Raw genomic sequence first — 26,006 nt, 5'->3', positions numbered from 1 at the left:
GGGTGGTGCCACGGGTGGGGCTTTTACTGGGTGTGGCTCGTAGTGTGAGGAGCTTTGCTGGAGGGGGTTTAGTCTGCAGCCATGAGGGGGGCTTCTGCTGGGGGCGGGGCTTGGAGCAGGCAGTGCTGGTGGGGTGCAGGGTTTGGGGATGTGCTGGTGCCACGCGCTGGGCGTGCGGTGCACTGACGTGCCGTGCAGGGTGTCCATCGTGAGTGAGGGCGGGCAGGGCACGCTGACCATCCGGGACGTGAAGGAAGCCGACCAGGGCGCCTACACCTGTGAGGCCATCAACACCCGTGGCATGGTCTTTGGCATCCCAGACAGCATCCTAACCGTCACCCCGCGCCCCGGTGAGCGTCCCCAGCTGCTGCCACCGCCCCGCCCTATCCCATCCCACCCCTGCGCCCTCACCCACATCCCACCTTTTCCTGCAGGTCCCTGCCCTGAGGGCCACTTCCAGGTGACTGGCACATCCCGCTGCCTGCCCTGCTTCTGCTTTGGCATCACCTCTTCCTGCCACGCCACCGCCCGCCACCGCCACCGCATTCACCTGAGGTTTGATCGCCCCGATGACTTCAAGGGTGAGTGATGGGGATGGTGGGGAGGGGCGCAGGCTTTGGAGATGTGCAGAGCTGAGTTTCTCCCTGCAGGTGTCAATGTGACGGTGCCATCGGCCCCATCCGTGCCGGCTCTGTCAGCCACCCAGCTGCACGTGGACATGGCCACCGAGGAGTTCCAGCTGCTGGATCTGTCCCGGCGCTTCCTGGCCCTCGACGCCTTCTGGGCACTGCCAGCCCAATTCCTGGGTGACAAGGTGACCGCTATGGGACAGCGGTGGGGCTGGAGGACATCCCATTGCCACCACTGACCCCATGCTTTTGCTGCCAGGTGGATGCCTATGGGGGAGCGCTGAGCTATGGTGTGCGCTACCGGCTGGGCCGAGGGCCCCCTGAGCCAGCCCCGCGCCCTGATGTGCTGCTGCGGGGCCATGGCCGCCAGCTCCAGGCACACACCAGGCCCACTCAGCCCGACGTCCTCAACCGGCGCCGCATCCCCTTCACTGAGGTGGGTGTACTGGGGATAGGTGCCAACTGTTACCAATGGCCGCAGGCGGCACTCTTGGTGACATCGGTGTCACCATCCCCGGCAGGACAACTGGGAGGATGAGACAGGCGCGCCGGTGAGCCGGGAGCTGCTGCTGATGGTGCTGCAGAGGCTGGAGGGCATCTTGGTGCGGGCGGTGTATGATGGGCGCATGGCCAGCGTGGGGCTCAGCGACGTGGCCATGGATGTCACCGGCCCTGGGGACACTGGCTTGGAACCCGCTGTGGATGTTGAGGAGTGCAGGTGACTGGCAGTAGCAAAGCAATGCTCTCACCGGAGCACCTCTGCAGTGCCACCGTCACACACTGTGTCCTCAGGTGCCCCGTGGGCTACACGGGGCTGTCATGCCAGCGGTGTGCTGCCAACTTCGAGAGGGTGCCACAGGGCCCCTACCTGGGGACGTGCTCTGGCTGCAGCTGCCATGGCCACTCCAGCACCTGCGACCAGGTCTACGGGCATTGCCTGGTGAGGACAGGGATGTGGGGAATAGCAGCTTGGCTGCTTGGCTGTGGGACAGTGCTGCTAAGCCCTGTGCCACCCCCCAGAACTGCCAGCACAACACCGAGGGTCCCCAGTGCGAGAAGTGCAAACCTGGCTTCTTTGGTGATGCCACACAGGGCACGGCCACTGCCTGCCGCCCTTGCCCCTGCCCCTACACGGAGCCGACCCGCAGGTGGGTGCCACCCTGGGAGGCCCAGTGCCACATCCTGGTCCTGCATCACCATCCCCACATCACCATCCTCTCACTCCAGGTTCTCTGAGTCGTGCTTCCTGGACACAGATGGCCAGGCCACCTGTGACGCCTGTGCCCCGGGCTATGCTGGTCGCCGCTGTGAGAGGTGGGTGTGCAGGGTGGGGGCAAAGCACAATCTTTGAATGAGTGTCCCCCGGCTTCCTCCCACCAGCCCATGTCCTCCACAGGTGTGCCCCAGGCTATGAGGGAAACCCCATCCAGCCTGGTGGCAAGTGCACCCGCATTGGTGAGTGTCCCACATATCCCTTCCATCCCCACTGGCTCTGCCCGCCCTCACTCTCCTCTTACCACAGGCCAGGAGCTCATCAAGTGTGATGCACGTGGAGGCAAGGACGCGGTGGGTGGCACGTGCCGCTGCAAGGTGGGTGTCTGCCAGCCCCAGCCCCGCAGCACCCGATCCTGACCCCCATTGGACCCACTCCGTTTACCCCCGCACCCAGTCCACTCCCCTGCAGTTTTCCCAACCCCAATGCCACCAGTTTCCCAATGCCCATCCCCTTCCCACAGCCCAACGTGACGGGGCGGCAGTGTGATGAGTGCGCTGTGGGGACCTTCCACCTGAGCGATGCCAACCCCGATGGCTGCCTCAAGTGCTTCTGCATGGGCGTCTCACGGCAGTGCGCTAGCTCCTCCTGGAGCCGTGATCAGGTAGGCGGTGTTGTGCCAAGTTGTGCCGTGCCATCGTGTGCCATGATCTGCTTAACTGTGTTGTGCCATGCCACGTTGTGCACTGCCACATTGCTCCACGCTGTATTGCGCTGTGCCGTGCTATGCCATGCTGTACCCCAACGTGGGTGCCCATGACCCCATCCCCCCTCTGCTGCAGGTCCGTGTCACCTCTGAGGAGGTGGCACCGCTGCACCTGGCCAACCTGGCGGGTACGAGGACAGCGATCAAGGGCTCGCACTTCGCTGCCCCGGGGGAACTCATCTTCTCAGACTTCCACACACTGCCTCGTGACATCTACTTCTGGGTGCTGCCCTCATCCTTCACTGGAGACAAGGTGCTGCAGCAGGGACAGGGGGAGTGCTGGGTGCCCCCGAGCCCGGCTGAGCCCTGTCCCTGTGCAGGTGACGTCGTATGGAGGTGAGCTGAAATACACGGTGACACACCACGCGCCGGCGGGTGCCCAGCTGCTGCAGCACCAGCCTGATGTCCTGCTGCAAGGCAACGGGATCTCCCTCAAGTACTTCTCCGATGCCAGCCCCACGCTCGGTGTCCCCACCACCATCACTGTGCCCTTCCGTGAGGTGAGAGCTGATGTCCCCCTGGGGTGGGTGTGGGGGCTCCAAGGATGTGTTGGTCACCACGGGGCTGTGCCAGCAGCACGCCTGGCGCAGAGCGGATGGGCGTGATGCCACCCGGGAGCACCTCCTGATGGCCCTGGCCGACATCGATGTCCTCATGATCCGCGCATCCTACTCGGAGCAGCCCACAGAGAGCAGGTAGTGGGGTGGGTGATACTGCCTGGGGACGGGGGATGCATGGGAAGGGCGGTGGGAACATCCTCTCTCACCCTGCAGGCTCTCCGATGTCCGTCTGGATGTGGCTGTGCCCCATGCCACTGGCCGGCCACCGGCACTGGAGGTGGAAGACTGCACCTGCCCCCCCGGCTACCGCGGCCCCTCGTGCCAGGTGAGCTCCCACCTTCCCCACGGCCCTGGGGACACAGCTGGTGGCCCACACCTGTTCCTGTCCCTGTAGGACTGCGACGTGGGCTACTCACGCAGCACCAGCGGGCTCTACCTGGGCACCTGTGAGCGCTGTCAGTGCCATGGGCACGCCACTGAGTGCCACCCTGAGACCGGCGAGTGCCAGGTGAGCTGTTGTGGGGATGGTGCGGGGGATACAGTGGGGACCCTTCTGTTGTGCCAGCATCATCCTCTCCCCACAATACCAGGGTTGCCGGGACCACACAGAGGGTGCTCAGTGTGACAAGTGCCAGCCTGGCTACTATGGTGATGCCACCCGCGGAACCCCAGGCGACTGCCGCCCCTGCCCATGCCACGGTCCCCGTACTGACAGCCAGTAGGTGCTCTCCAGCCTCCTTCGTGTCCCCAAGGCTGTCAGCTGGGACTTACCCATCACCCTGTCCCCCCGTCCCATGCAGGAGCTGCTTTGAGGACACAGATGGGCAGCCCACATGCAGTACCTGCGCTCCAGGACACACCGGGCGGCTCTGTGAGAGGTGCAGAGAACGGTGGTGGCAGGGAGGTGCATGGGGGTATTGAGGACCCCTCTCACCGCCTTATTTCCTCCTTCCTCAAAGGTGCTTGTCTGGCTATGTGGGGGACCCACTGCGGGGAGAGCTGTGCCGTGGTGAGCCTTGGGGAGGGGAATGCACGGTGTGCCCGTGCTGATGCTGGGAACCCTAGTTAACCTCTTTCCCAACCTGCCACCCCCAGAGCCAGGGGCTGCTGGTGGCCAATGCCAGTGTGACACGCGGGGCAGCACCAGTGAGTGGTGTGATGCCAACGGGCTGTGCCAGTGCAAGGTGAGCCACATCCCCGTCCTGCACCCTGTCCCCATACCGGGATGGGGATGACAGCATCACCTGCCCCATCCCACAGGCCAATGTGGAGGGCCCACACTGTGCCACCTGCCGCCCCCACCACTTCCACCTGAGTGCCGAAAACCCGACAGGCTGCCTGCCCTGCTTCTGCATGGGCATCGTGCAGCACTGCACCAGCACCTCCTACACTCGCGACATGGTGAGTCCCCTACCCCACAGGCCCCGCAGGTCCCTGCCATCACCCGGTGTCCCCGAGGCACTCAGCCACCCTGTCCCACAGGTGCGAACTCCGTTTGCTGCTGGGAGCTGGCAGGGCTTTGCGCTGGTGAACCGGCAGCGCAGCACCCGCGTGGCCACTGGCTTCAGCGTGGAGATGGGCGCCCAGGGGCCCCAGCTCAGCTATGGGCGCTTTGGGGAGCTGTCCCCCGAGTCCTACTACTGGCAGCTGCCCCAGCCCTACCTGGGTGACAAGGTAACGGCTTGTGGGCATCCCCTCCCCGGGGCCGGTGGAGACCTCTGGCCCCAGCTGCTCAGCTGTGGTGAGGACTCCCAGTGTCTCCTCCTCCCTCCTTTGTTTTCTCTTCTTTCTTTCTTCCTTCTTCCATTTTCACTTGCTCTTCTCCTTTTGCTCTTTCCTCTACCCTTTTTTTCTTCTCCATTATCTTTTCCGTTTCCTCCTTTTCTATTCCCTTTTTCCTCCCCTCCCTTACCCTCCCCTACCCTACCCTTCCCCTCCCCTCCCCTCCCCTTCTCTCCCCTTCCCTTTCCTCCCCTTCCCTTCCCTTCCTTTCCCTTCCCTTTTTTTTTCTAATTTGCTTTCGTGTTTTCTGTCTTTCTCTTATTCTTTTCATTCTCTTGTTTCCTTTTTCATTTTCCTTCTTCCTTTTTTTCTTTCTCCTTTTTCCTTTCCCTTTCTCTCCTTTCTGATTTTTCTTTTCTCCTTTCTTTGTTCTCCTTCCTTTCTCCTTCCTTACTTTTTCATTTGTCCTTCTTCCTTTTTCCCCTTTTCCCCCTATTTTTTTCTCTTTTCCCCCTTTTTCTCTTTTCGTCCTTTTCCCCCTTTTTCCTTTGTCCTTGTTTTCTTATTCCTTTATCTTTTCACTTTTTCCCTCCCCTTTCCATGTCCTCTTTCCCTTCCCTTTCCCTGTCTCCCTTCCCACCCCCCACCTCCCCACATCCTTTTCCCACTGGCAGCCCCTTTCCCCCCCGCCTGCTGCCCACATACCAGCCCCCCCAGTTCCCACCACCTCTTTCCCACCCACAGGTGGGCTCCTACGGTGGGCGGCTCCGCTACACCCTGACCTACAACCCAGGGGGCCGTGGGGGTCCCCTGCCTGATGCCGACATCCAGATCACGGTCAGTAAATGATTACAGGAGGGGGGACGTTTGGCAGCAGGACGTGCTGACCCCCCCTTCACCCACAGGGCAACGACATCACACTGGTGGCCTACCAGCCCGAGCTGCTGCCCCGCACGCCGCGTGCCTTCGAGATCATTTTCCGGGAGGTAGGAAGCTTGGGTTCAGTTGGTCCTCACCCTGCAGGGGGGTGCGCCGAGGCGATGCCCCCTGACATCACCCCTGCCTGCAGCACCACTGGCAGCGGCCGGACGGGCAGCCGGCCACGCGGGAGCACCTGATGATGGCACTGGCTGACCTAGACGAGATCCTCATCCGCGCCACCCACGCCAGCAGCACGGCCTGGGCCGCCATCGCCGCGCTCAGCATGGACACGGCTGTGCCGCCCCGGCCCGGCCTGCCCCCGGCACCAGAGGTGGAGGAGTGCCGCTGCCCGCCGGGCTATCGGGGCCTGTCCTGCCAGGTGAGCCGGCCTGCGAGGCCTGCTGGCCCCGTGCTCCGTACGCGGCCGCGGTGCTGACCCTGCCTTCCTCTGCCCCGCAGGACTGTGCCCCCGGCTACACGCGCACCGGGGGCGGCCTGTACTTGGGGCACTGCGAGCTGTGCGAGTGCAACGGCCACTCCGACAGCTGCCATCCCGAGAGCGGCCTCTGCTCTGTGAGTTGGGAGGGCTGCTGGTGGCACGCAGCACTTCGGGGTGCTGGGGGCACCTCCCAGCACTGTCCCCTCGCTGCCGTGTGCCCCACAGGGCTGCCTGCACAACACAGCGGGGGACTTCTGTGATCAGTGTGCGCCTGGCTTCTACGGGGATGCCACTGCTGGCACGCCCGAAGACTGCCAGCCCTGCGCCTGCCCGCTGCTGCACCCGGAGAACCAGTGAGTGCTGGGGGCTGTGGGCACGGGGAGGGGACGGCCCTGTGCTGCCCTGTTGTCCCTGCAGGTTCTCGAGGACCTGTGAGAGCCTGGGAGCCGGCGGGTACCGCTGCACCGCCTGTGCGCCAGGACACGCCGGGCAGTACTGCGAGCGGTGAGCACCCCAATACAGCCCCCTTGGTTACCCACCCTGTGTCCTCACCCGCTCTGATATCTGCACCTGCATTGATATGCTCGCCTTTACATCGTCATCCCGATGTTCCCACCCCAACAACCAACCTGGATGTTCCCACCCCATATCCACATCCTGATATCCCCACCTGACTGTCCTCACCACGATATATTCACAATATATTCTATATTCATGTTCTCACGACATATATCATCTCCACCCCCAAATCTCCATCCCCGTATCATGATCCAGACAAAACCACCTCAATATCCCCATCCTGATATCCCCCCATATTCTCATCCCTGCATCCCCACCTGAACATTCCTGCCCCAATATCATTACCCCAATCCAATATCCCTCCTATATCTCAGCCTCAATATCTGCACTCCAACATCCACACCCTAGTACTCCCACCTCCATATCCCCACCCCAATATGCACAATTTGTCATTCTCATATCCTTGCCCCAACATCCTCACCTCAATTTCTCAACCCAATGCCATCAGCCCTTATCCCCTCCCCAGCTGCCTCACCCCAATATTGTCACATCCTCACCTGAGTATCCCTTACCCCAGTGTCTCCATCCTGATATCCCTCCCTCATATCATCACCCCCATATCTCCACCCCAGCATCCTCATCCACGCATTGTCATATTCTCACCCTGATATCCCCATCGCAATATCATCCCCTACATCCTCTCCTCGTGTACCCACAGGTGTGCTCCAGGCTACACAGGGGACCCCACTGTGCGGGGCCAGACCTGTGTCCCGCTGGGCTCTCCATCCCTGCTTGCTGTCCGTGTCCACCCACCACGCACGGCAGTGCCACAGGGCAGTGCGGTCACACTGCGGTGCCAGGCCAGTGGGGAGCCCCCCCTGTACTACCACTGGTCCCGGGAGGATGGGCGGCCCCTGCCCAGTAGTGCACAGAGCCGGCGGCAAGGCAAGGTCCTGGGATGGGGACGGGGGTGGAGGCAGTGATGGGGACAAGGAACTGGGACAGGAATAGGGTAGAAATGGGGATGTGTACAGTTGGGAACAGCCACAAGGAACCGCAGGGACTGGGACAAGGATAGGATAGGGATGGGGATGGGGATGGGGATGGGGATGGGGATGGGGATGGGGATGGGGATGGGGATGGGGATGAGGACAGGAGATGAGGACAGGGACATAGGAGTCTCACCCATCCTATGCCCTCAGGTGAGGAGCTGCACTTTGCCAACATCCAGCCCTCTGAGGCCGGTGTCTATGTCTGCTCCTGCCGCAACCTGCAGCACAGCAACACCAGCCGTGCTGAGGTCATCGTCACTGGTAGGGCATGGTGGGTGGTGGCGTGGGACCAGGGATGAGGGTGGGGATGGGGCTCAGCCCTCTTGTTTGTGCACAGAGACCCCCAGCAAGCCCATCACCGTCACTGTGGAGGAGAAGAGGGTGCAGAGAGTGAAGCCTGGGGCTGACGTCACCTTCATCTGCACTGCTAAGAGCAAGGTGAGCAGGGAGCATGGGCACCCCTGGGAGCTAAGTAGGTCTCAAAGGGGATGATGAGAACCAATGAGTGCTCCCTGAATCATTTGGGAAATATGGGCACCCATGGGTGCTCTCTGGATCTTTCAGGCCTTGTAGGTGCCCATGTCACCATACAGCTACCTGTAGGCACCAACATGGCCACATACACACAGATGCTAGCTGGACCCAGGGTTCAGGGACACCCTTGGGTGTCTACCAGGCCATAAAGATCCCAGAGAAACCCCTACACTCCCACGTGGCAGCGTATGGCACACAGGCACCTCTGGGTGTCCACCTGGGGGTTGGAAAAACATTTAGGTGCCCATGCCCATCTGTCCCCGTGTGGGTCCCCGCGGTGCCATGCAGGGCACACAGACACCCCTGGGTGCCCATCCAACATTGTGGGTCCTACAAGCACCCTTCCTCCTCACTCCCTGTCCTCCCCCAGTCCCCTGCCTACACCCTGGTGTGGACACGGCAGAACCACGGGACGCTGCCATCGCGCGCCATGGACTTCAACGGCATCCTCACTATCCGCAACGTGCAGCCTGAGGACGCCGGTGTCTACGTTTGCACTGGCTCCAACATGCTGGACATGGACGAGGGCACAGCCACGCTCTATGTCCAGGGTGCGTTCCTCCCCCTCCCAAAGTGCTGAGGGGCACCTCCAAAAGGGCAGGAGCTGAGCAGTGGGAACCCCAAGTGTCGTTTGGGTGAAAGCTCGTCCTGGAAAAGCTGGAACCCAGACACTGGGGCCCCACCAAACTTTAATCTGACCCTCCCTTGCAGCCCCCTCAAAGACCCAGATGTACTATGGACCTGTTGAGTTTATGGAGGGGCACAGACCCGGTAAGTCACTGCAGGGGGACCTGTTTGGGGCCACGCACACCCCCTGCCTGCTGCATGCCGGGCTCCACCGCTTACCCCACACCACGCCGTTGGTCTGCTTTGTGCCACCCCCGGAGGGCACTGGCACACCCTGAGCCCCCGCCACGTGTCACCACAGCTGCCACTGCCACCGCCCCCACTGCCAGCGTGGAGCCGGCGCAGCTGAGCGTGGCACTGGGGCAGCCGGCCGAGTTCCGCTGCGTGGCCACCGGCAGCCCTACACCCACCCTTGAGTGGCTCGGTAGGTGCTCACCATGCGTGGGGATGGGGGGACCGGGCTGGAGGATGCAGCGGGGGTGACGTGGTGCCCGCGTCCCTGCAGGTGCGCTGCCTCCACGAGCGGTTGTCCGGGGTGACACGCTGCGGTTCAGTGCTGTCGAGCCGTCCGATGAGGGGCACTACGCATGCCGCGCACGCAGCAGCGCTGGGCAGGACATGGCACGGGGTTACCTTCGTGTGCAAGGTGAGCATCGCATCCCAACGTCCCCAGTGTCGTTTGATATCGTTGATGTCCCCATCTCGGTGCTGACATTGAATGCATGCTGCTCACAGGTGCTGATGAGCCAAGGGTGCAGGTTAGCCCGGAGCGGACGGAGGTGCAGGAGGGCTCAACAGTGCGGCTGTACTGCCGTGTGTCAGGGTCACCCACTGCCACCATCTCCTGGGAGAAGCAGGGTGGCACCCTGCCGCCCCAGGTGAGCTGGCTGCAGCACCCAGAGATGCTCTGGGTCTGGTGACATGCCCCAGGCACCACTCACTCCATCCCCATGCTGCAGTCCCGCTCTGAGCGCACTGACATCGCCACACTGCTCATCCCCTCCATCACTGTCGCTGACGGTGGCATCTACCTCTGCGTGGGCACCAGTGCCGCCGGCACGGCTCGCGCCAGCATCGAGGTGGTGGTGGTGCCAGGTAAGGGCTGGGAATGCCTCTTTGGGGATGCCACGGGGTTTGGGGACAGTTTTGGGGTGCTCTGGGTGCCTGCTGGTCCTACAGCCCACCTTGATTCCTGTAGGAGCTGCACCACCTGTGCGCATTGAGTCCTCATCTCCTTCTGTGACTGAGGGACAGACCCTGGATCTGGACTGTGTGGTGGCAGGATCTGGCCACGTCACCGTCACCTGGTACAAGCGCGGCGGCTCCCTGCCTGCAGGCCACCAGGTAGGGCACAGGGAACAGAAGACTGCCCCAAAAGCTGCCCTGTGCTCCTCTTTCTGACACTGATGTGTCCCCACCAGGTATCAGGGTCCCGTCTCCGTGTCCCCCGTGTCACCGTGGCTGATTCAGGCGAGTACGTGTGCCGGGCAAGCTCGGGGACCAGTGTCCGGGAGGCATCTGTCATTGTCACCGTTGTATCCAGTTCTGGTTTGTCTTACGGTGAGGCTGGGCTCTGCATTGTGGGTGGCCATGGGTGGCCCCAGATGTCATGTCATCATCCAGCCATCACTCCCTCCCCCTCCAGGACCACCGGCCTCAGGTGGCCAGGCTCCCGTCAGGATTGAGGCGTCCTCCTCCACTGTGGCTGAAGGACAGACCCTGGACCTCAACTGTGTCATCGCCAGCCCCTCGCAGGCCACTGTCGCCTGGTACAAGCGCGGCGGGTCCCTGCCAGCCAGGCACCAGGTAGGGCATGTCAAAGAGTCTTTCTCTAAGGTGGAGAAGGTTGGGAATGATTCATGGCCTTTGCAAGCTGAGTTATTACTGTGCAAGCCCAGGTGGCTCCATGGAAGGCCCAGCAGCCCCATGCAAGGTCCAATGTCCCTCTGTCCCCCTGCAGGTGTCCGGCTCCCGGCTACGGCTGCTGCAGGTGACAGCGGCCGACTCAGGCGAGTACGTGTGCCGGGTGAGCAGCGGGGCCACCACCAAGGAAGCCAGCGTCATGGTGACAATCCAGCCCAGCGGGGCCGGCTCCTACCGTGAGTGGGGACTGGGGGTGGCACTGCCCAGGGCTGTCCCCATGTGCTGCATCACCGAGCCAGCTCTTGTGTGCTGCTGCCACTGGGGGCTCAGCCACTGACAGTGTCACCCTCCTATCTCTGTCCCCAGCCTCGGGTGGCACGACACCGCTGCGCATTGAGTCCTCATCCTCCACTGTTAGTGAGGGACAGACCCTGGAGCTCAACTGTGTCATTGCCAACTCTGCACAAGCCACTGTCACCTGGTACAAGCGTGGCGGATCCCTGCCAGCCAGGCATCAGGTAGGGGATGCGGAGGGAACTGTCCTCAGGGTGTGATGGGTGGGTTTGACCCATTGTCCCATGCAAGCCCAGGTGATCCCATGCAAGGCCAGGCGTCCCCATGCGAACCCAAACAGCCCCACATGGAGTTCAGTTTCCTCCTTTCCCCTCCCCACAGGTGTCCGGCTCCCGGCTGCGGCTGCTGCAGGTGACAGCGGCCGACTCAGGCGAGTACGTGTGCCGGGTGAGCAGCGGGGCCACCACCAAGGAAGCCAGCGTCATGGTGACAATCCAGCCCAGCGGGGCCGGCTCCTACCGTGAGTGGGGACAGGGTAGGAACAGGGATGTTACCTGTGGGTGGGTGACACTCCCTGAAGCTGCCACCCATGTGCGTACTCATTAGGGTTCACTGTTATGAGTCCCACTGGGTAACAGCTTTTGGGCACAGCCTTGTAGGCACACCTGTAGGGGTGCAGAGCTGCCATGGAGCCATGCAGAAAGCACCCAGCAGGGAGGGATGGAGCTGAACACCCGCTGTGTCCCTAGCAGCTGGGAGCAGCTGGGTCCTGCTTCTGGTGTCTTCCCAGGATCCTGATGCCCCTAGGTGGGACACACGTATTGGTGCACAATGCTGTCTCTAACTCTTCCATCTTGGTCCCCAGCCCCAGGTGGCGCAACGCCGCTGCGCATCGAGTCCTCATCCTCCACTGTCACCGAGGGACAGACCCTGGACCTCAACTGCGTCATCGCCAGCCCTGCACAAGCCACTGTCACCTGGTATAAGCGTGGCGGGTCCCTGCCAGCTAGGCACCAGGTAGGGGATGCAGAGGGGACTGTCCCTAAGATAGTGAAGGTTGGGGTTGATCTATGGCCCTGTGCAAGGCCATATGGTTATGTGCAAGCCTAGATGTCCCCAGGCAAACTCGAATGTCCCCATGCAAGCCCAGATGTCCTCAGGCAAAACCAGCCCTGTGCAAGCTTGATTGGTCCTGTCAAAGCAGAAGTGGCATTTGTGCAAACCCAAATAGTCCCACATAATCTCAAGTGGCACCATGCAATGCCAAATGTCCCCATGCAAGCCCAGTTGGCATCCAGGCAGTTTCAAGTGGCCATATGCATGCATTGTCCTATGCAAGACCAAATGGCACTTGAGCAAGTCCAAATGGTCCCATGCAAGCTGTCCTGGCTCTATGCAGGCCCAGATGTCTCCTTGCAAGCCAAAAGCCCCTGTGCAAGTCCCAGCAGTCCCACACTGGCTCCAATAACCCTGTGTCCCCCTGCAGGTGTTCGGCTCCCGGCTGCGGCTGCTGCAGGTGACAGCGGCCGACTCAGGTGAGTACGTGTGCCGGGTGAGCAGCGGGGCCACCACCAAGGAAGCCAGCGTCATGGTGACAATCCAGCCCAGCGGGGCCGGCTCCTACCGTGAGTGGGGACTGGAAAGGGATGGGGACACGGGACCATGTACTACAGGTCCCCATGGGGTGACTGTGCTGCCCTCGTTCCCAGCCTCTGGTGTCACACCCCCAGTACGCATTGAGTCCTCGTCATCCTCTGTGTCTGAGGGACAGACTCTGGACCTTGACTGCATTGTGGCCAGCCAGGGCCAGGCCACCGTCACCTGGTACAAGCGTGGTGGGTCTCTGCCGGCCAAGCACCAGGTAGGTGGAAATGTCAGGGGAGCATTTTGAGGCAGAAAGAAGGGTTTTGGGGTGTTGAGGTGTTCACCTGATGTGTGTTCTCCCAGGTGTCGGGCACCCGCCTGCGCATCCCCCAGGTGTCGGCGGGCGATTCGGGCGAGTACGTGTGCCGGGTGACCACAGGCGGTGTCACACATGAGACATCCCTCATCGTCACCATCCAGACTGGTGCTGGCTCCTCATATGGTACTGGGAATGAGGACTGGGAGGGGACACAGGGGCATGACTGAGGGGCGGCTGCATCCACTGACCCCCCTGCTCCCCAGCTGTGGGTGTCACACCACCTGTGAGGATTGAGACTTCGTCTGCCTCCGTCACGGAGGGACAGACCCTGGACCTCAACTGCATGGTGGCTGGGCAGGGCCACCCTCAGGTCACCTGGTACCGGCGTGGCGGGGCTCTACCCCCTAACAGCCAGGTAGGATGCAAGGAGCTGGTGTCACTCGGACGGCTCAGCCCCACACCCTGCGCTGTCGCTGCTCGCTGGCACTGACGTGTCCCCCCGTGTCCAAACAGGTGTCAGGCACCCACCTGCGCCTTGCCCAGGTGTCAGTGGCTGATTCAGGCGAGTATGTGTGCCGGGTCACCCTGGGGACTGCCACGCAGGAGGCTTCTGTCATTGTCACCGTGCCCAGCAGTGCTGGCACCTACTATTGTGAGTGCAAGCACGAAAGCAGCACTTGGGGACAGACGTGTGCTGCCACGGTGCTGAATGCCCTCTGTCCCCAGCCCCTGGAGCCTCCCAGCCTGTGCACATTGAGTCCTCATCCTCCGCCATCGCCGAAGGGCAGACACTCGACCTCAACTGTGTGGTGGCAGGATCTGGTCCCACTACTGTCACCTGGTACAAGCGTGGTGGCTCCCTGCCTGCCGGCCACCAGGTAGGACATGGGGAACAGGGGGTCACCCCAAAATCCTGCCCTGCCCCCCACTCTCTGATCCTGACATGTCCCCATTGTGTGCCCAACAGGTGTCAGGCACCCGCCTGCGCATCCCCCAGGTGTCGGCGGCCGATTCGGGTGAATATGTGTGCCGGGTGACGACAGGCGGTGTCACACAGGAGACATCCCTCGTTGTCACCATTGATGATGATGCCGGCCCCTCCCACTGTGAGTGTCACTCTGTGGATGGGGACATGGGGACCATGCTGGTCCCTGGTGCTGGGAGGGACCTTACGCTTAACTCTGCCCATGCAGCCTCCAGTGTCACACCGCCTATCCGCATTGAGTCCTCAGCATCCTCTGTCACTGAGGGACAGACCCTGGACCTTGACTGTGTGGTGGCCGGCCAGGGCCAGGCCACCTTCACCTGGTACAAGCGTGGCGGGTCCCTCCCAGCCAAGCACCAGGTAGGTGGGGATGTGGCAGGGCAGAGGCTGGTGGCCCTGCATGTCCAGCTGATGCCACCCCCTGCTGCCCCCCAGATGTCGGGGTCCCGCCTGAGGCTCTCACAGCTCTCTGTGGCCGATTCGGGCGAGTACGTGTGCCGGGCGGACTTGGGCAGCACCTCCCATGAGGCCACTGTCATTGTCACCGTCACCTCACGTGACAGCTCCAGCTACCGTGAGTGCAGCCACAGGGCAGAGAAGAGCACCGGTGCCAGGGGCAGTGTGGTGACCTCGGTGGCTTCCCTGTCCCTTGTTCCCGCAGGCCTGCAGAGCCCCATCATCTCCATCGACCCGCACAGCATGGCTGTGGCCCCGGGCGAGGATGCCACGTTTAAGTGCCGCATCCACGATGGTGCTCGGCCCATCAACATCACCTGGCGGATGGGACCTGGCCAACCCCTCCAAGGTACAGTGGTCCCTTGGGCGGCCCCAACATGGTCCCCGTGGTGGCCCAGGTACTGATCCTTCTCTTTGCCCAGACAATGTGAAAATCAGTGCCAATGGTTCTGTCATCTCCATCACTGGTGCCCATGTGGGCAACCAGGGTGCATACCACTGCGTGGCCTCCAACCGCTTTGGCGTTGCCAGCAGCGTTGTCAACCTCCTGGTGCAAGGTACAAGTTGGCTGGATGTCCCCATCTCTGTTCCCACTTCCTCCTCATGCTCCATATGCTCTTACGGTGGTGGTGTCCCCATCCTTGTCCCCATATTGTTGTCCCCTATATGCTCCAGGTGCCCCCAGGATGTTTGTGGTGTCTCCATCCCCATTCTGATGTCTTTATCCCTGTGTTGATGTCTTCTGTTTGCTACAGGCACCCCTGGGGTGGTGGTCTCCCCATCCTCTTGGTGCCTTGATGCCCGAAGGGTGATAGTGATCCCGTCCCTGTCCCTTTGAGATGTTCTCCATATGCTTCTGGGGTGGTGGTGTCCTCATCCCTATGCTGACATTCTTATCAAGCTTCTGGTGCCCCTGGGGTGGTGGTGTGCATGTCTCTATGCAGATATCTTCCAGGAGCCTCTACCTTTACCTGCATCCCTGTGATGTCCTCCATGTGCTCTAGCTGCCTCTGGAGTAGCAGTGTCCCTATGGCCACGCTGATGTCCTCCAGGTGCCCCTCAGGTGGTGATGTCCCTATGCCCATCCTCACACTGACACCTTCCCCATTCTTCAGGTGCCCCCACAGTGTCAGTGATGCCACCAGGCCCTGTGACGGTGAAGGAGGGCAAATCTCTCAGCCTGGAGTGCCTTGGCCGGGGTGAGCCACGGCCCCTGGTGCGCTGGAGCCGACTGGGCTCACGGCAGAAGGTGGAGCACCAGACACTGCTGCACATGGACAGCCAGGCCGTGCTGCAGGTGAGTGGGGAATCCCGGGGTGCTGTGTACTCCAGGATGTGTCAGGTGCTCACTATCCACTCTCTCCCCTTGCCAGTTCTCACCAGCCAAACCAGAGCACGCTGGGACCTACATCTGTACAGCACAGAGTGCTCTGGGTTCGGCACAAGCTCGCATAGACGTCAGCGTGGAGACGGCACAGAGGCACCCTGGTGCCCCCAGGGTCACCGCACCGCCCACCATCACAGTGGTGGCTGGGGACACCGCCACGCTGCACTGCTCGGCCACAGGTGCGGGATAGGACAGCCTCCACGGGCACCTGCCTGGACCCCCTGCCCCGGGTGACATGGGGTGACATGCCCACAGGTGAGCCGGAGCCCAGGATCGAGTGGTCGAAGCTGCGGGCACCACTGCCCTGGCAGCACCGCGTGGTGAACGGCACCCTGGTGATCCCCCGTGTGGCGCAGCAGGACTCGGGCCAGTACATCTGCAATGCCAGCAGCCCCGCCGGCTTCACTGAGGTGTTCGTCACCCTGGATGTGGAGAGTAAGGGGCTGTAGTCGGTGCAGCACAGGTCCACCTCTGTCACCCACCCACCCTTTGCTGCTCTCTCTCTGTCCGTCTGTCCATCCCTTCCAGATCTGCTCATGTCCTTCCCCTTCACTTCTCACACTCCTCTCACATGTGGATCCATCCTCGCTCGTCCATCTCAGCATTCATTGTCTTATCCAGTTCTTTATGGACACATTCACCCATCCTTCCCCCTCAGTGTTTCCATTGCCTTGTTCATCTCTGCACTCATCATCTCACAATCTGTGCTCACACTCCTCTCCATCCACTGTTCACAAATCCACCCGTTTCTGGCCATCCCAGCACTCATCGTGCATACGGCTCTTTCTGCTTCTACTCATTCTCTTTCATCCCTCCACAACTCATCCATCCTGGCACTCAGCAGTGTGTACATCCATCTCTGCACACATCCATATTTTCCTCGTGGATCCTTTAACTCTCATCTGCACAGTTCTCTCTTTTGCTGCTCACTATTCCATCTCTTTTTCACCCAGCCATCGCTTGTCCACCTCAGCTGGCACTCCGTCCATCCCTTTGTCTTGGACGTGTCTGTAACATGCCCATCCAAACACTCATCCCCACACACATCCACCTTCCCCCATATCCTTCTTTAGAGATAATTCACTTCTTGTCCTTCCCTGCTCTCTTTTCTCCATCCATCCCATTCTCTTAGTTACATCCCTGCACCCATCCCTGCATACATCCACCTTCACCCACCCCCCTCCATCCATCCCTTCCTCTCAGATTCATCCATCTCTCACCCATCCCAGCACTGCTCCATCTCCACTCCACCCACAACCTCCTGCTGCCACTTCCCATGCCCCATTGACACCTTCATCCCCCATCCTGTTCTCACAATGTGCTGCCGGCTCCATCCCACAGCCCCGCCATATGCCACAAGCTTACCAGAGGACAGCGCGGTGCGCGCGGGCGACACGGTGCAGCTGCAGTGCCTGGCCCATGGCACCCCACCACTGCTCTACACTTGGGACAAGCTCAACAGCAGCCTGTCCCCCCGTGCCGTGCCCCGTGCCGGCCTCCTGCGCATCAGCCCCGTGCTGCCCGCCGACGCCGGCACCTACCGCTGCATGGTCAGCAACCGCGTGGGCAGAGCCGAGACCTTCGCCCGCGTCGCTGTACATGGTGAGTGCCCTGGTGCCCCACACTGCCCTGGGGCTGTTCTCCATGCCCGGTGTCACCTTTACATCCCACACAGGTGATGGTGGTGGTGATGGCGGTGGTCCCCTGGCCGTGCGGGTGACACCGGCGAACCTGGTGAGAGGGGTGGGCAGCACGGCTGAGTTCGCCTGCAGCGCGTCGGACCCGCGGGTGCACCTGGAGTGGCTGAAGGATGGTGGGGAGCTGCCCCCCCGGCACAGCGTGCGGGACGGGGTGCTGCGGTAAGGCAGGGCAGGGCGGTGTGGGGGGCGGGCAGTGCCCCGTGGATCCCACAACTGTGTGTGTCCCTGCAGGATCCCAGAGCTGGCACAAGGGGCGCAGGGGGTGTACGTGTGCCGGGCCAGCACTCCGGGTGGGCAGGCGGAGGACAGGGCCACGCTCACTGTACAGGGTATGAGCCCACTGACCTGACCCTGCAAGCAACAGCACCTCACTGCTCCTGAGCCTCTGCTGCACCCACAGTCACCTGCTGACCCCAGCCCCATATACTCCAGTGCCCCTCATTGCCCTGAACCCATGGGCACTTGCTGTGCCTGCCTGCTCTTCCCACGAGCTCCAAAACCATTGTTTTCTCCCTGTAGGCACCCCAGTCCCTCCTCATGCCCTTGGGCATTTTGATACCCCTTATTTTCCCCATGCCCTCAGATACCCTGGTACACCCAATTTCTCCCCATGCTCTGCAGCAGCCTGGTTCCCCTATCTCTGCATGCCTACAGGCACCGCAGTATTCCTGTTCCCGTACCTCCACACAGACACCTCCACACTCACCTATTTCTTCCCATTTCCCTTAGTGCCCTGCTACCCTCTGATCTCCATTGTTGCCCTCAGGCACACCGGTGCTCCCCGTCTCCCCCCATCCACGTGCACCTTGGTACCCCTCATCTCTCACATGGACACCTATGGGCACCCCAATGCCCTCTGTTTCTCCCCATGCACTCTGATACACCCCTATTTCCCCATATCCATGGGTACCCCCAAACCCCTCATCTCCCTGTACCCACGTGCACTCTGTTTCTTCCCACCTCTCCCCATGGGCACCCTGGTACCCCAAATCTCACTTTACTGGTTGCCTCCCCAAATCCCACAGTGCCTTCCCTTGCTGGGGGTCACCCCTAAATCATCCTGTCCCCCCCAAGCTCTGCCCAGGGCCCTGATTAACATCCGGACGGCAGTGCAGACGGTGCTGGCAGGTACAGAGGTGGAGTTGGAGTGCCTAGGGCTGGGCGAACCACAGCCCCACGTCACCTGGAGCAAAGTGGGGGGCCGGATCCGCCCAGGGGTGCTGGTTCATGCTGGCACCCTGACCATCGAGCGGGTGGAGCGGGCAGATGCAGGGCAGTACCGCTGCACTGCCACCAATTCTGTGGGCACCGTGCAGTCCCACGTCATCCTTCACGTGCAGGGTGAGTGCAGATGGGGACTTGGTGTGGGGAGGGTGTCCCCAACCCCCACACGAGGGGTGACGGCTCTGTCTGTCCGCAGCTGCCCCACATATGGCCGGGCAGCCGGAGGTGAAGGAGGTGTCGGTGGGTTCGGCGGCCGTCCTGCCCTGCTTGGCATCTGGCTTCCCCGTGCCGGAGATCAGCTGGAGCAAGGTGAGCAGGGATGCAGGGACACGAGGCTGTGGGAAGGCGAGGATGGGTGCCCTATGGGTGCTGACCCCTGATGTCCTCACAGCTGGAGGGGGAGCTGCCAGAAGGCGCGCGGGTGGAGGGCACGGCTCTGATGCTGCCAGCCGTGCGCCTTGAGGATGCTGGCGTCTATGCCTGTGCTGCCAGCAACCGCCGCGGCCAAGAGACAGCCTTCTACGTGCTGAAGGTGCAAGGTGAGTACTGGACAGACGGGCTGGGGGACTGCATCCCTGTCCGTGCTGAGCCCCGTGTCCCTGCAGAGCGCCTGGTGCCCTACTTCAAGCAGACGCCCCGCTCCTTCCTGACGCTGCCCACCATCAAGGATGCCTACAAGACCTTCGAGATCCAGATCACCTTCCGGCCTGATGCTGCTGATGGTGAGCACTGTGGGGGCCCCTCGGGCCCCTGAGCCCAACCGTGCCACACTGGCCTGCTCTCATTCCTTCTCTCTCCTCCTCCGTCTGTCTGTCCTCCTTTCCATCTCTCTCCTTCCTTTAGCTCTCATCCTGTACTCAGGTGAGCGCCCACCCCGGGGACCTTTGCTCTCCCTGCTCCCTGGGGTGCATCTGGGCTGCCCTGTGCTGCGGCCGTGCTCACCCCTCTGTGTCCCCATAGGAATGCTCCTCTACAATGGGCAGCGCAAGAGCAGTGGCGCCGACTTTATTTCCTTCGGGCTGGTGGGCGGGCGCCCTGAGTTCAGGTGAGAGCAGGGGAAAGTACTGCCATCTGGAGAGGCAGCACTCCCTTCACCCTGTATATCTCCCCATTTGATGGTAGGTTCGATGCTGGCTCTGGCATGGCCACCATCCGGGACCCGACACCGCTGCGCCTGGGCAAGTACCACACCGTGCGCCTGTTCCGCAACCTGACCCGTGGCTCACTGCAGGTGGATGGGCAGCCCCCCGTTAATGGGACTTCACAGGTACGGGGTGCAGGCACCCCACAGCTGCAGGGGGATTTGGGGAGGCTGTGCTCACCCCCCTGTGCCTGCAGGGCAAGTTCCAAGGACTGGACCTGAATGAGGAGCTGTACCTTGGTGGGTACCCTGATTACGCCGTCGTGGCCAAGACGGGGCTGAGCCGTGGCTTTGTGGGTATGCAGTGGGACAGTGGGTGCAGGGGACCAGCACTCAGGGTGGGGCTGAGTGCGTCCCCTTGCTGTGTCCCATAGGCTGTGTGCGCCAGCTGCGCATCCAGAATGAGGAGGTGGCCTTTGGAGAGCTGGACCTGCGGGCACACGGTGTCTCCAACTGTCCCACGTGCCAGGACCAGCCCTGCCAGGTGAGGTCGGGGATGATGCACGCTGTCCCCTTCCACGCCGGTCCCATTCCTGGTGCTTATGTGTGTCCACAACCCACAGAATGGCGGCATCTGCGAGGACGCAGAGAGCAGCACCTACATCTGCCGCTGTCCCCAAGGCTTCACCGGCAGCAACTGCGAGTACTCACAGGCCCTGCATTGCCACCCAGGTGGGTGCCCATGCCACAGGGATGTCACCTGCTGCCCTCTGGGTGTGGGGATCCCCAGTGCTCATCTCCTGTCTCTATCCCCTCTGTCTCTGGGCAGAGGCATGCGGGCCCGACGCCACCTGCATCAGCCGGCCAGATGGGCAGGGCTACAGCTGCCGCTGCCACCTGGGCAAGATGGGAGAGAGGTGCACTGAAGGTGGGCACAGCCAGGGGTGGAGCACCGGGTGGGGACAATGCCAGGGACAGCGGCATGGGGCTGGGACTCTCCTGGGGATGTGCATGGGCATGGAACCACCCAGGGAACAGGGACATAGGGGGTAGGAGGATGACTTTGAGGATACAGACATGGGATTGGGGATGAGAATGATTTGGGGACAGGGGCAAGGGGCTGGAATCCCCTGGGGACACAGGTATGGAGGATGGGGATGACACTAGGGGCGCAAGCATTGGAGTGGAGACAGGGATGTAGGGATGGGGTGACCCTAGAGACAGGGGCATGGGGATAGGACAACTTTGAGGGCAGAGGCATGCATGGAGATGATTCTGAGGACACAGGCATGGGGATGGGACCCCCCTGGGGACATGGATGTGGGCTGAGACCACTCTAGAGACATGAGCATGGATCTAGTCTGGGGCGGGAACATGGAGATGAAGATGACTCTGAGAACACAGACATGGGGTTGGGACAAATCTGGGGAAACAGGCGGGATGGAGACAGAGAACTAGTTGCCGCCTGGGGATGTGGTCATCATGGACACAGGGGGGATAGGGAATTGGGGACCACCTTGGGGACACAGAAATGGGGCCAGGTACCACCCTGGGAGATGGGGATGGTGGAGTCAGGCCATGAGGTACCAGCCAGGGGAGGGGGGCACCGTGGGGACAGGTGCTGAGATGTGGGTGCTGCAGGAGAGGCAGTGAGCGTGCCATCCTTCGATGAGGCGGGCGCCTTCGTCTCGTACCCACCCCTGACCAACGTGCACCACGAGCTGCGAGTGGAGGCCGAGTTCCTGCCACGTGCACCAGACGGACTGCTGCTCTTCAGTGCTGGCAAAGCCTCCCCAGTTGAGGACTTTGTTGCCCTTGCCATGGTCAGCGGCCACCTCGAGTTCCACTATGAGCTGGGCTCAGGTAGGCTGGCATGGCACAGTGGGGCCTGGTGTCACCCAGAGAGCTCTGGTGTTACGATGTGGGTACTGACTTGGCCAGGGTGGCCTGGCATTGCTGGGATTCCCAAGCAGTATGGGATCCCTGGATGTCAGTGGAGTCCCCAGACATCATTGGGGTCCCGAGGCATCATTGATGTCACTGAGGATCCCAAGCATTACTGCCCGCGCTCTCCCCCGCTAGCATCAGTTGGGGTTTCTTCGTGTCACTCAGGTCCCCAGGCACTGCTAGATTCTCCAAATGTCACAAAGGAACTTTAGCTTATCTGGGGTGCCCCAGCATCTCTTTGGCCCCTGGGAGCTGTCAGCATCTCTGGGCACCATTGGGTTTCCTGATGTCCATGGGGTGTCCTGACACAGCACCACAAGGGTCACAGCATATCCTTGGAGTTCCCAAGCATCACCCAAGGCATCACTCAGGTTCCCAAGCACCACCAGGGTCCCCAAGTAGTCCTGGTTTCCCCTGACTTCCCTGGTGGTGATGGCTGTGCTGAGTCATGGCATCATCCTGCCACACTGCAGGCACGGCGGTGCTGCGGAGCATCGAGCCGGTGGCACTGGGCCGCTGGCACCGGGTGACAGCTGAGCGGGTGCACAAGGATGGGACGATGACGGTGGACGGCAGCGCCCCAGTGCAGCGCTCCTCTCCTGGCAAGAGCCAGGGGCTCAACCTGCACAGCCCTCTCTACCTCGGAGGAGTGGAGCCCCCCCTGCGGCCCCCCACCAACGCCTCATTCCAAGGATGCATCGGCGAGGTGAGCCCCCCGGGCATTGGTGCGGGGTGCCCTGGGTGCAGGGTGCCATGGGTTAAACCCCTGTGTCTGGTGCAGGTCTCTATCAATGGGAAGAAGGTGGATCTGTCGTACAGCTTCCTGCGTAGCCGGGGCGTGGGGCAGTGCGGGCAGAGCTCGCCCTGCCTGCATGCACCCTGCCTGCACGGGGGCCGCTGCCTGCCCCTGCCTGCTGGCAGCCCTCCCTTCCGCTGCCTCTGCACCCCTGGCTTCAGTGGTGAGCACCGTGGGGCTGGGTGTGTGCGTGCTGTGTGCATGCACCTGGTGTGTGTGCAGTGTGCGTGTGCTATGCTTGCATGCTGTGCGTGCGAGCGGGTGCGGGAGGTGCCGAGATCCTGCATGCTTTTGTCACCACGTGCCACCACCGTGTCCGCAGGGCCACACTGTGAGCGGGTGGCCGACCGGTGCCTGGAGCACAACCCCTGCCTGCACGGTGGCACCTGCAAGGACAACGGCTGCATCTGCCCTGAGGGCTACGCCGGCCCCTACTGCCAGCACGGTGAGCTGGGGGTGCTGGGACATGGGGACATGTGGGGATGTGCCACCGGTCCCCATCGCCCTCTCCCCCACAGGCGCAGCGCTGTCAGAGCTGGACCAGGACTGGCAGGAGGGCAGCGGTGGCAGCGGTACGCTCCCCAGGGTGCTGTGCACCCGTTTTCCCCTTTTTGCACCCAAACCTGCTGCTGGGGATGTGCTCAGTGGTGTCTCCTCTCCCCATCTCCCTGCAGACACCCCTGGGCAGTTCAGCGCCATGTTCAGTGAGGGTTCCTACCTGGCCCTGCCTGGTCACCTCTTCCCCCGTGGGTGAGTGACAGCAGGGAGTGGGACCCTTATGGCATTGCACCCATCACAGTGTTGCACCTTTTCATGCTGCATTGCACCTTTCCCCCGCACTGCGCCCCCGGATGGTGCTGCGCCCCTTTCCTGCAGCACTGCACCCATTGCTGCATCGGACCTTTCTCCTGGTGCTGCACCCATTGCATCATTGCATCTTTTCCAGTATGATTGCCCTTGCCACCACATTGTCCCAGTCACAGCATTGCACCTTTCCCGTGGTGTTGCACCCTTCAAGGCTGCTGCACTCTCTCCTGCAGCGTTGCAGGCATTATGGTGCTGCCTCCCTTCCTGCAGCATCACAGTCATCATAACTTAGCACCCCTCCTGCTGTGTTGCACCCATTACATTCTTGCACCCATTGTGCTGCTGTACCTGCTGCATCCTTGTACCTATTGCATTCTTGCACCCATTGTGCTGCTGTACCTGCTGCATCCTTGTACCTATTGCATTCTTGCACCCAGTGCATTCTTGTTTCCATTGCATTCATGCACCCATTGTGTTATACCTGCTGCATTCTTGAACCCATGGCATTTCTGCTCCCATGGTGTTGCACTCTCCCAAGCTCTGCACCCATGCCCGGCCCCTCTCGTTGCAGCGCACCTGATTTGCAGGACACCATTGAGCTGGAGCTGAGGACAAGCAGCACGGAGGGACTGCTGCTGTGGCACGGGGCGGTGAGTGGGGACACGGCCAGGGCGTCCAGCCCCGGGTAGGGGAAGGGGTTGTCGCCATCCCGCTCACAGCCCCGATGTGCCCACAGGAGAGTGGCAAAGCCAAAGACTTCGTGGGGCTGGGTTTGAAGGATGGGCACCTAGTGTTCAGGTGAGGGAGGACACCTTTGTCCCTTGGGGCCCCGCACCACCCATTCACCCCCATGACAGCCCTGTGTCCCCACAGCTACCAGCTGGGAAGCGGCGAGGCCAACATAGTCTCTGAAGACCCTGTCAATGACGGTGAATGGCACCACGTGATGGCGGCCAGGTGGGGTCGGGACACAATGTTGTGGGGGTTGGGGTTGGGACATGGGTGCTGATGCTGCCCCATAGGCAGGGCCGTCGTGGGTGGCTGCAGGTGGATGGGGAGGAGCCAGTGTTTGGAGTATCTCCAGGAACCAACATCATGGCCAACACCCAGGGCAGCATCTACATCGGTACGGAGATGTGGAGAGTGGGGACATAGGGTGTGGGGTGGGACACAGGGTGTGGGATGGGACGTGGGACATGGCAGGGAGCACAGTACAGGTGGGATAGGATATATGATGGGACATAATGGAGTATGGTGGAAGGAGGACATAGGAGACTGTATGGGGTAGGACATGGTGTGGGTGCAGGATGGGACACGGGGCAGAGGGTGCTACAAAATATGGGACGTGATGGGACACAAAACATGGATGGGACACCGGGGGATGTGGATGCGGGATGGGGCATAATGAGGCACTGGGGGCAATGGGACAGGACACAAATGTCAGATTGTACGTGGTGTGGCATGGAATGGGACACGGGACACGGCATGGGGTGGGACATGGGAGGGGACGTATGATGAGACATGATGTGGGACAAGAGAGGGGACATCTAAAGGGGACATATGGTGCTGGAATGCAACAGGGGACAGGACATGGGAAGCAGACCTGTGTGAGGACTGTGGGGTGCTGCATCCCCACGTTCCGACACTCACGTGTTCCCCCCCTCCTGCAGGCGGTGCCCCAGACCCCCGCAGCCTCACAGCCGGCAAGTTCCTCACCGGCATGTCGGGATGTGTGCGGGGCCTGGTGCTGGCACCTGCAGGGACCCCTCGGCACCCCATTGACCTGCGGCATGGTGCGGTGGGGGGCTCTGCCATCGCCCCATGCCCCTCCTAGCCCCCCTCTTACCCCCACACAGCTTGGGGGACGACTTTTGTCGGGTTTATTATTATTTTTCCAAAACGCCACAAGAAAACGGTGCTTTGCTGCCCTGGGATGGCTCCGGGGGGGCCGGGACCCCACAAGAATGTTTACACCCCCCCTCCCCACTCCCGACCCAAGCCATGCTGGGGCGGCCGGGCCGCTCGGGTGCCTCCTGGGGTGGCACCTGGGTGGGGGGCGCAAGGGACAATCGTGGGTGTTGGCGGGGGCAGCGGGCCCCCCCAGCCCCCCTGTGCTGGGACACCCATTAAAGGAGAGAGAACGAGTGTGGGGGCCGTGTGTGGGTCTGCACTTGGGGCCGTCATCTGAAATCCAGGAAGAACGGGGGGCACAGGGCTTCAGGTGGAACTGGGGTCTGTGTGGGGGAGGAGGGGGGGAAGCTGGTGCTTTGGTGGGGCGTGGAGGCGTGGGGCTGCTAAGGGGGCACAGGGGGGTGTGGGCACGGGATTGAATACGTGGGGAGCCTGGAGCAGATGCTCACGGAGGGGGGACGTATGGATCCGCGGGATTGATGTGGGGGGATCGTGAGTGCAGCCATGGGGACCCGGGACAGGTGGATGTGGGAGCGCGGGGGTCTGGAGGGGTGGGATGGAGCATCTCCGGAGTCCGGACGCGGACGTGAACGTGTGACGGGTACGGATACAGGGCTGCGGGGGGACTGGGTCCGGAGGAAGTTGAGCACGGGGCCCGAGGAGGTTCGGA

At 61.8% G+C, this 26,006-nt stretch overlaps 1 protein-coding gene across 5 annotated transcripts in view; it reads left to right on the top strand.

Annotated features, from left to right (window-relative positions):
- The window catches only part of HSPG2 (heparan sulfate proteoglycan 2), a 30,484-nt gene extending 4,914 nt beyond the window's left edge, over positions 1 to 25,570 (top strand). For 2 of the 5 annotated variants that reach the window (XM_031607944.2, XM_031607941.2), the window contains 82 exons: positions 199 to 350; positions 435 to 581; positions 651 to 814; positions 889 to 1,065; positions 1,151 to 1,347; positions 1,422 to 1,569; positions 1,650 to 1,777; positions 1,857 to 1,943; positions 2,026 to 2,084; positions 2,152 to 2,219; positions 2,366 to 2,506; positions 2,685 to 2,861; positions 2,929 to 3,108; positions 3,185 to 3,303; positions 3,382 to 3,493; positions 3,563 to 3,676; positions 3,759 to 3,886; positions 3,969 to 4,046; positions 4,128 to 4,177; positions 4,264 to 4,352; positions 4,429 to 4,569; positions 4,651 to 4,842; positions 5,635 to 5,727; positions 5,796 to 5,876; positions 5,960 to 6,190; positions 6,271 to 6,384; positions 6,476 to 6,603; positions 6,668 to 6,754; positions 7,488 to 7,714; positions 7,972 to 8,082; positions 8,159 to 8,259; positions 8,726 to 8,906; positions 9,067 to 9,126; positions 9,284 to 9,406; positions 9,488 to 9,628; positions 9,718 to 9,860; positions 9,942 to 10,077; positions 10,181 to 10,326; positions 10,404 to 10,542; positions 10,628 to 10,788; positions 10,943 to 11,081; positions 11,212 to 11,363; positions 11,521 to 11,674; positions 12,005 to 12,156; positions 12,626 to 12,764; positions 12,849 to 13,000; positions 13,087 to 13,225; positions 13,306 to 13,457; positions 13,556 to 13,694; positions 13,769 to 13,920; positions 14,010 to 14,148; positions 14,236 to 14,387; positions 14,463 to 14,601; positions 14,689 to 14,832; positions 14,906 to 15,040; positions 15,599 to 15,780; positions 15,857 to 16,049; positions 16,126 to 16,305; positions 17,212 to 17,472; positions 17,546 to 17,729; positions 17,802 to 17,899; positions 18,645 to 18,911; positions 18,991 to 19,103; positions 19,186 to 19,333; positions 19,400 to 19,516; positions 19,755 to 19,839; positions 19,917 to 20,061; positions 20,133 to 20,232; positions 20,310 to 20,419; positions 20,499 to 20,607; positions 20,705 to 20,803; positions 21,517 to 21,738; positions 22,296 to 22,528; positions 22,604 to 22,781; positions 22,941 to 23,063; positions 23,137 to 23,190; positions 23,293 to 23,368; positions 23,997 to 24,075; positions 24,162 to 24,223; positions 24,299 to 24,382; positions 24,448 to 24,551; positions 25,096 to 25,570. In XM_031607944.2, coding sequence (XP_031463804.2) covers positions 199 to 350; positions 435 to 581; positions 651 to 814; positions 889 to 1,065; positions 1,151 to 1,347; positions 1,422 to 1,569; positions 1,650 to 1,777; positions 1,857 to 1,943; positions 2,026 to 2,084; positions 2,152 to 2,219; positions 2,366 to 2,506; positions 2,685 to 2,861; positions 2,929 to 3,108; positions 3,185 to 3,303; positions 3,382 to 3,493; positions 3,563 to 3,676; positions 3,759 to 3,886; positions 3,969 to 4,046; positions 4,128 to 4,177; positions 4,264 to 4,352; positions 4,429 to 4,569; positions 4,651 to 4,842; positions 5,635 to 5,727; positions 5,796 to 5,876; positions 5,960 to 6,190; positions 6,271 to 6,384; positions 6,476 to 6,603; positions 6,668 to 6,754; positions 7,488 to 7,714; positions 7,972 to 8,082; positions 8,159 to 8,259; positions 8,726 to 8,906; positions 9,067 to 9,126; positions 9,284 to 9,406; positions 9,488 to 9,628; positions 9,718 to 9,860; positions 9,942 to 10,077; positions 10,181 to 10,326; positions 10,404 to 10,542; positions 10,628 to 10,788; positions 10,943 to 11,081; positions 11,212 to 11,363; positions 11,521 to 11,674; positions 12,005 to 12,156; positions 12,626 to 12,764; positions 12,849 to 13,000; positions 13,087 to 13,225; positions 13,306 to 13,457; positions 13,556 to 13,694; positions 13,769 to 13,920; positions 14,010 to 14,148; positions 14,236 to 14,387; positions 14,463 to 14,601; positions 14,689 to 14,832; positions 14,906 to 15,040; positions 15,599 to 15,780; positions 15,857 to 16,049; positions 16,126 to 16,305; positions 17,212 to 17,472; positions 17,546 to 17,729; positions 17,802 to 17,899; positions 18,645 to 18,911; positions 18,991 to 19,103; positions 19,186 to 19,333; positions 19,400 to 19,516; positions 19,755 to 19,839; positions 19,917 to 20,061; positions 20,133 to 20,232; positions 20,310 to 20,419; positions 20,499 to 20,607; positions 20,705 to 20,803; positions 21,517 to 21,738; positions 22,296 to 22,528; positions 22,604 to 22,781; positions 22,941 to 23,063; positions 23,137 to 23,190; positions 23,293 to 23,368; positions 23,997 to 24,075; positions 24,162 to 24,223; positions 24,299 to 24,382; positions 24,448 to 24,551; positions 25,096 to 25,259 — 11,200 coding nt within the window. In that variant the 3' untranslated portion in view covers positions 25,260 to 25,570. Of the gene's footprint in view, positions 1 to 198; positions 351 to 434; positions 582 to 650; positions 815 to 888; positions 1,066 to 1,150; positions 1,348 to 1,421; positions 1,570 to 1,649; positions 1,778 to 1,856; positions 1,944 to 2,025; positions 2,085 to 2,151; positions 2,220 to 2,365; positions 2,507 to 2,684; positions 2,862 to 2,928; positions 3,109 to 3,184; positions 3,304 to 3,381; positions 3,494 to 3,562; positions 3,677 to 3,758; positions 3,887 to 3,968; positions 4,047 to 4,127; positions 4,178 to 4,263; positions 4,353 to 4,428; positions 4,570 to 4,650; positions 4,843 to 5,634; positions 5,728 to 5,795; positions 5,877 to 5,959; positions 6,191 to 6,270; positions 6,385 to 6,475; positions 6,604 to 6,667; positions 6,755 to 7,487; positions 7,720 to 7,971; positions 8,083 to 8,158; positions 8,260 to 8,725; positions 8,907 to 9,066; positions 9,127 to 9,283; positions 9,407 to 9,487; positions 9,629 to 9,717; positions 9,861 to 9,941; positions 10,078 to 10,180; positions 10,327 to 10,403; positions 10,543 to 10,627; positions 10,789 to 10,942; positions 11,082 to 11,211; positions 11,364 to 11,520; positions 11,675 to 12,004; positions 12,157 to 12,625; positions 12,765 to 12,848; positions 13,001 to 13,086; positions 13,226 to 13,305; positions 13,458 to 13,555; positions 13,695 to 13,768; positions 13,921 to 14,009; positions 14,149 to 14,235; positions 14,388 to 14,462; positions 14,602 to 14,688; positions 14,833 to 14,905; positions 15,041 to 15,598; positions 15,781 to 15,856; positions 16,050 to 16,125; positions 16,306 to 17,211; positions 17,473 to 17,545; positions 17,730 to 17,801; positions 17,900 to 18,644; positions 18,912 to 18,990; positions 19,104 to 19,185; positions 19,334 to 19,399; positions 19,517 to 19,754; positions 19,840 to 19,916; positions 20,062 to 20,132; positions 20,233 to 20,309; positions 20,420 to 20,498; positions 20,608 to 20,704; positions 20,804 to 21,516; positions 21,739 to 22,295; positions 22,529 to 22,603; positions 22,782 to 22,940; positions 23,064 to 23,136; positions 23,191 to 23,292; positions 23,369 to 23,996; positions 24,076 to 24,161; positions 24,224 to 24,298; positions 24,383 to 24,447; positions 24,552 to 25,095 lie in introns of all 5 variants that reach the window. The other 3 variants (XM_031607943.2, XM_090122945.1, XM_031607947.2) reach the window with 3 other exon arrangements.
- The last annotated feature ends 436 nt before the right edge of the window (positions 25,571 to 26,006 follow it).

The sequence above is a fragment of the Phasianus colchicus genome, chromosome 22, assembly GCF_987193195.1.
Source record: "Phasianus colchicus chromosome 22, bPhaCol1.hap1.1, whole genome shotgun sequence".
NCBI classification, from domain to species: domain Eukaryota; kingdom Metazoa; phylum Chordata; class Aves; order Galliformes; family Phasianidae; genus Phasianus; species Phasianus colchicus.
The sequence above is the reverse complement of the archived record's forward strand: the minus strand, read 5'-3'. Positions and strand labels throughout refer to the sequence as shown.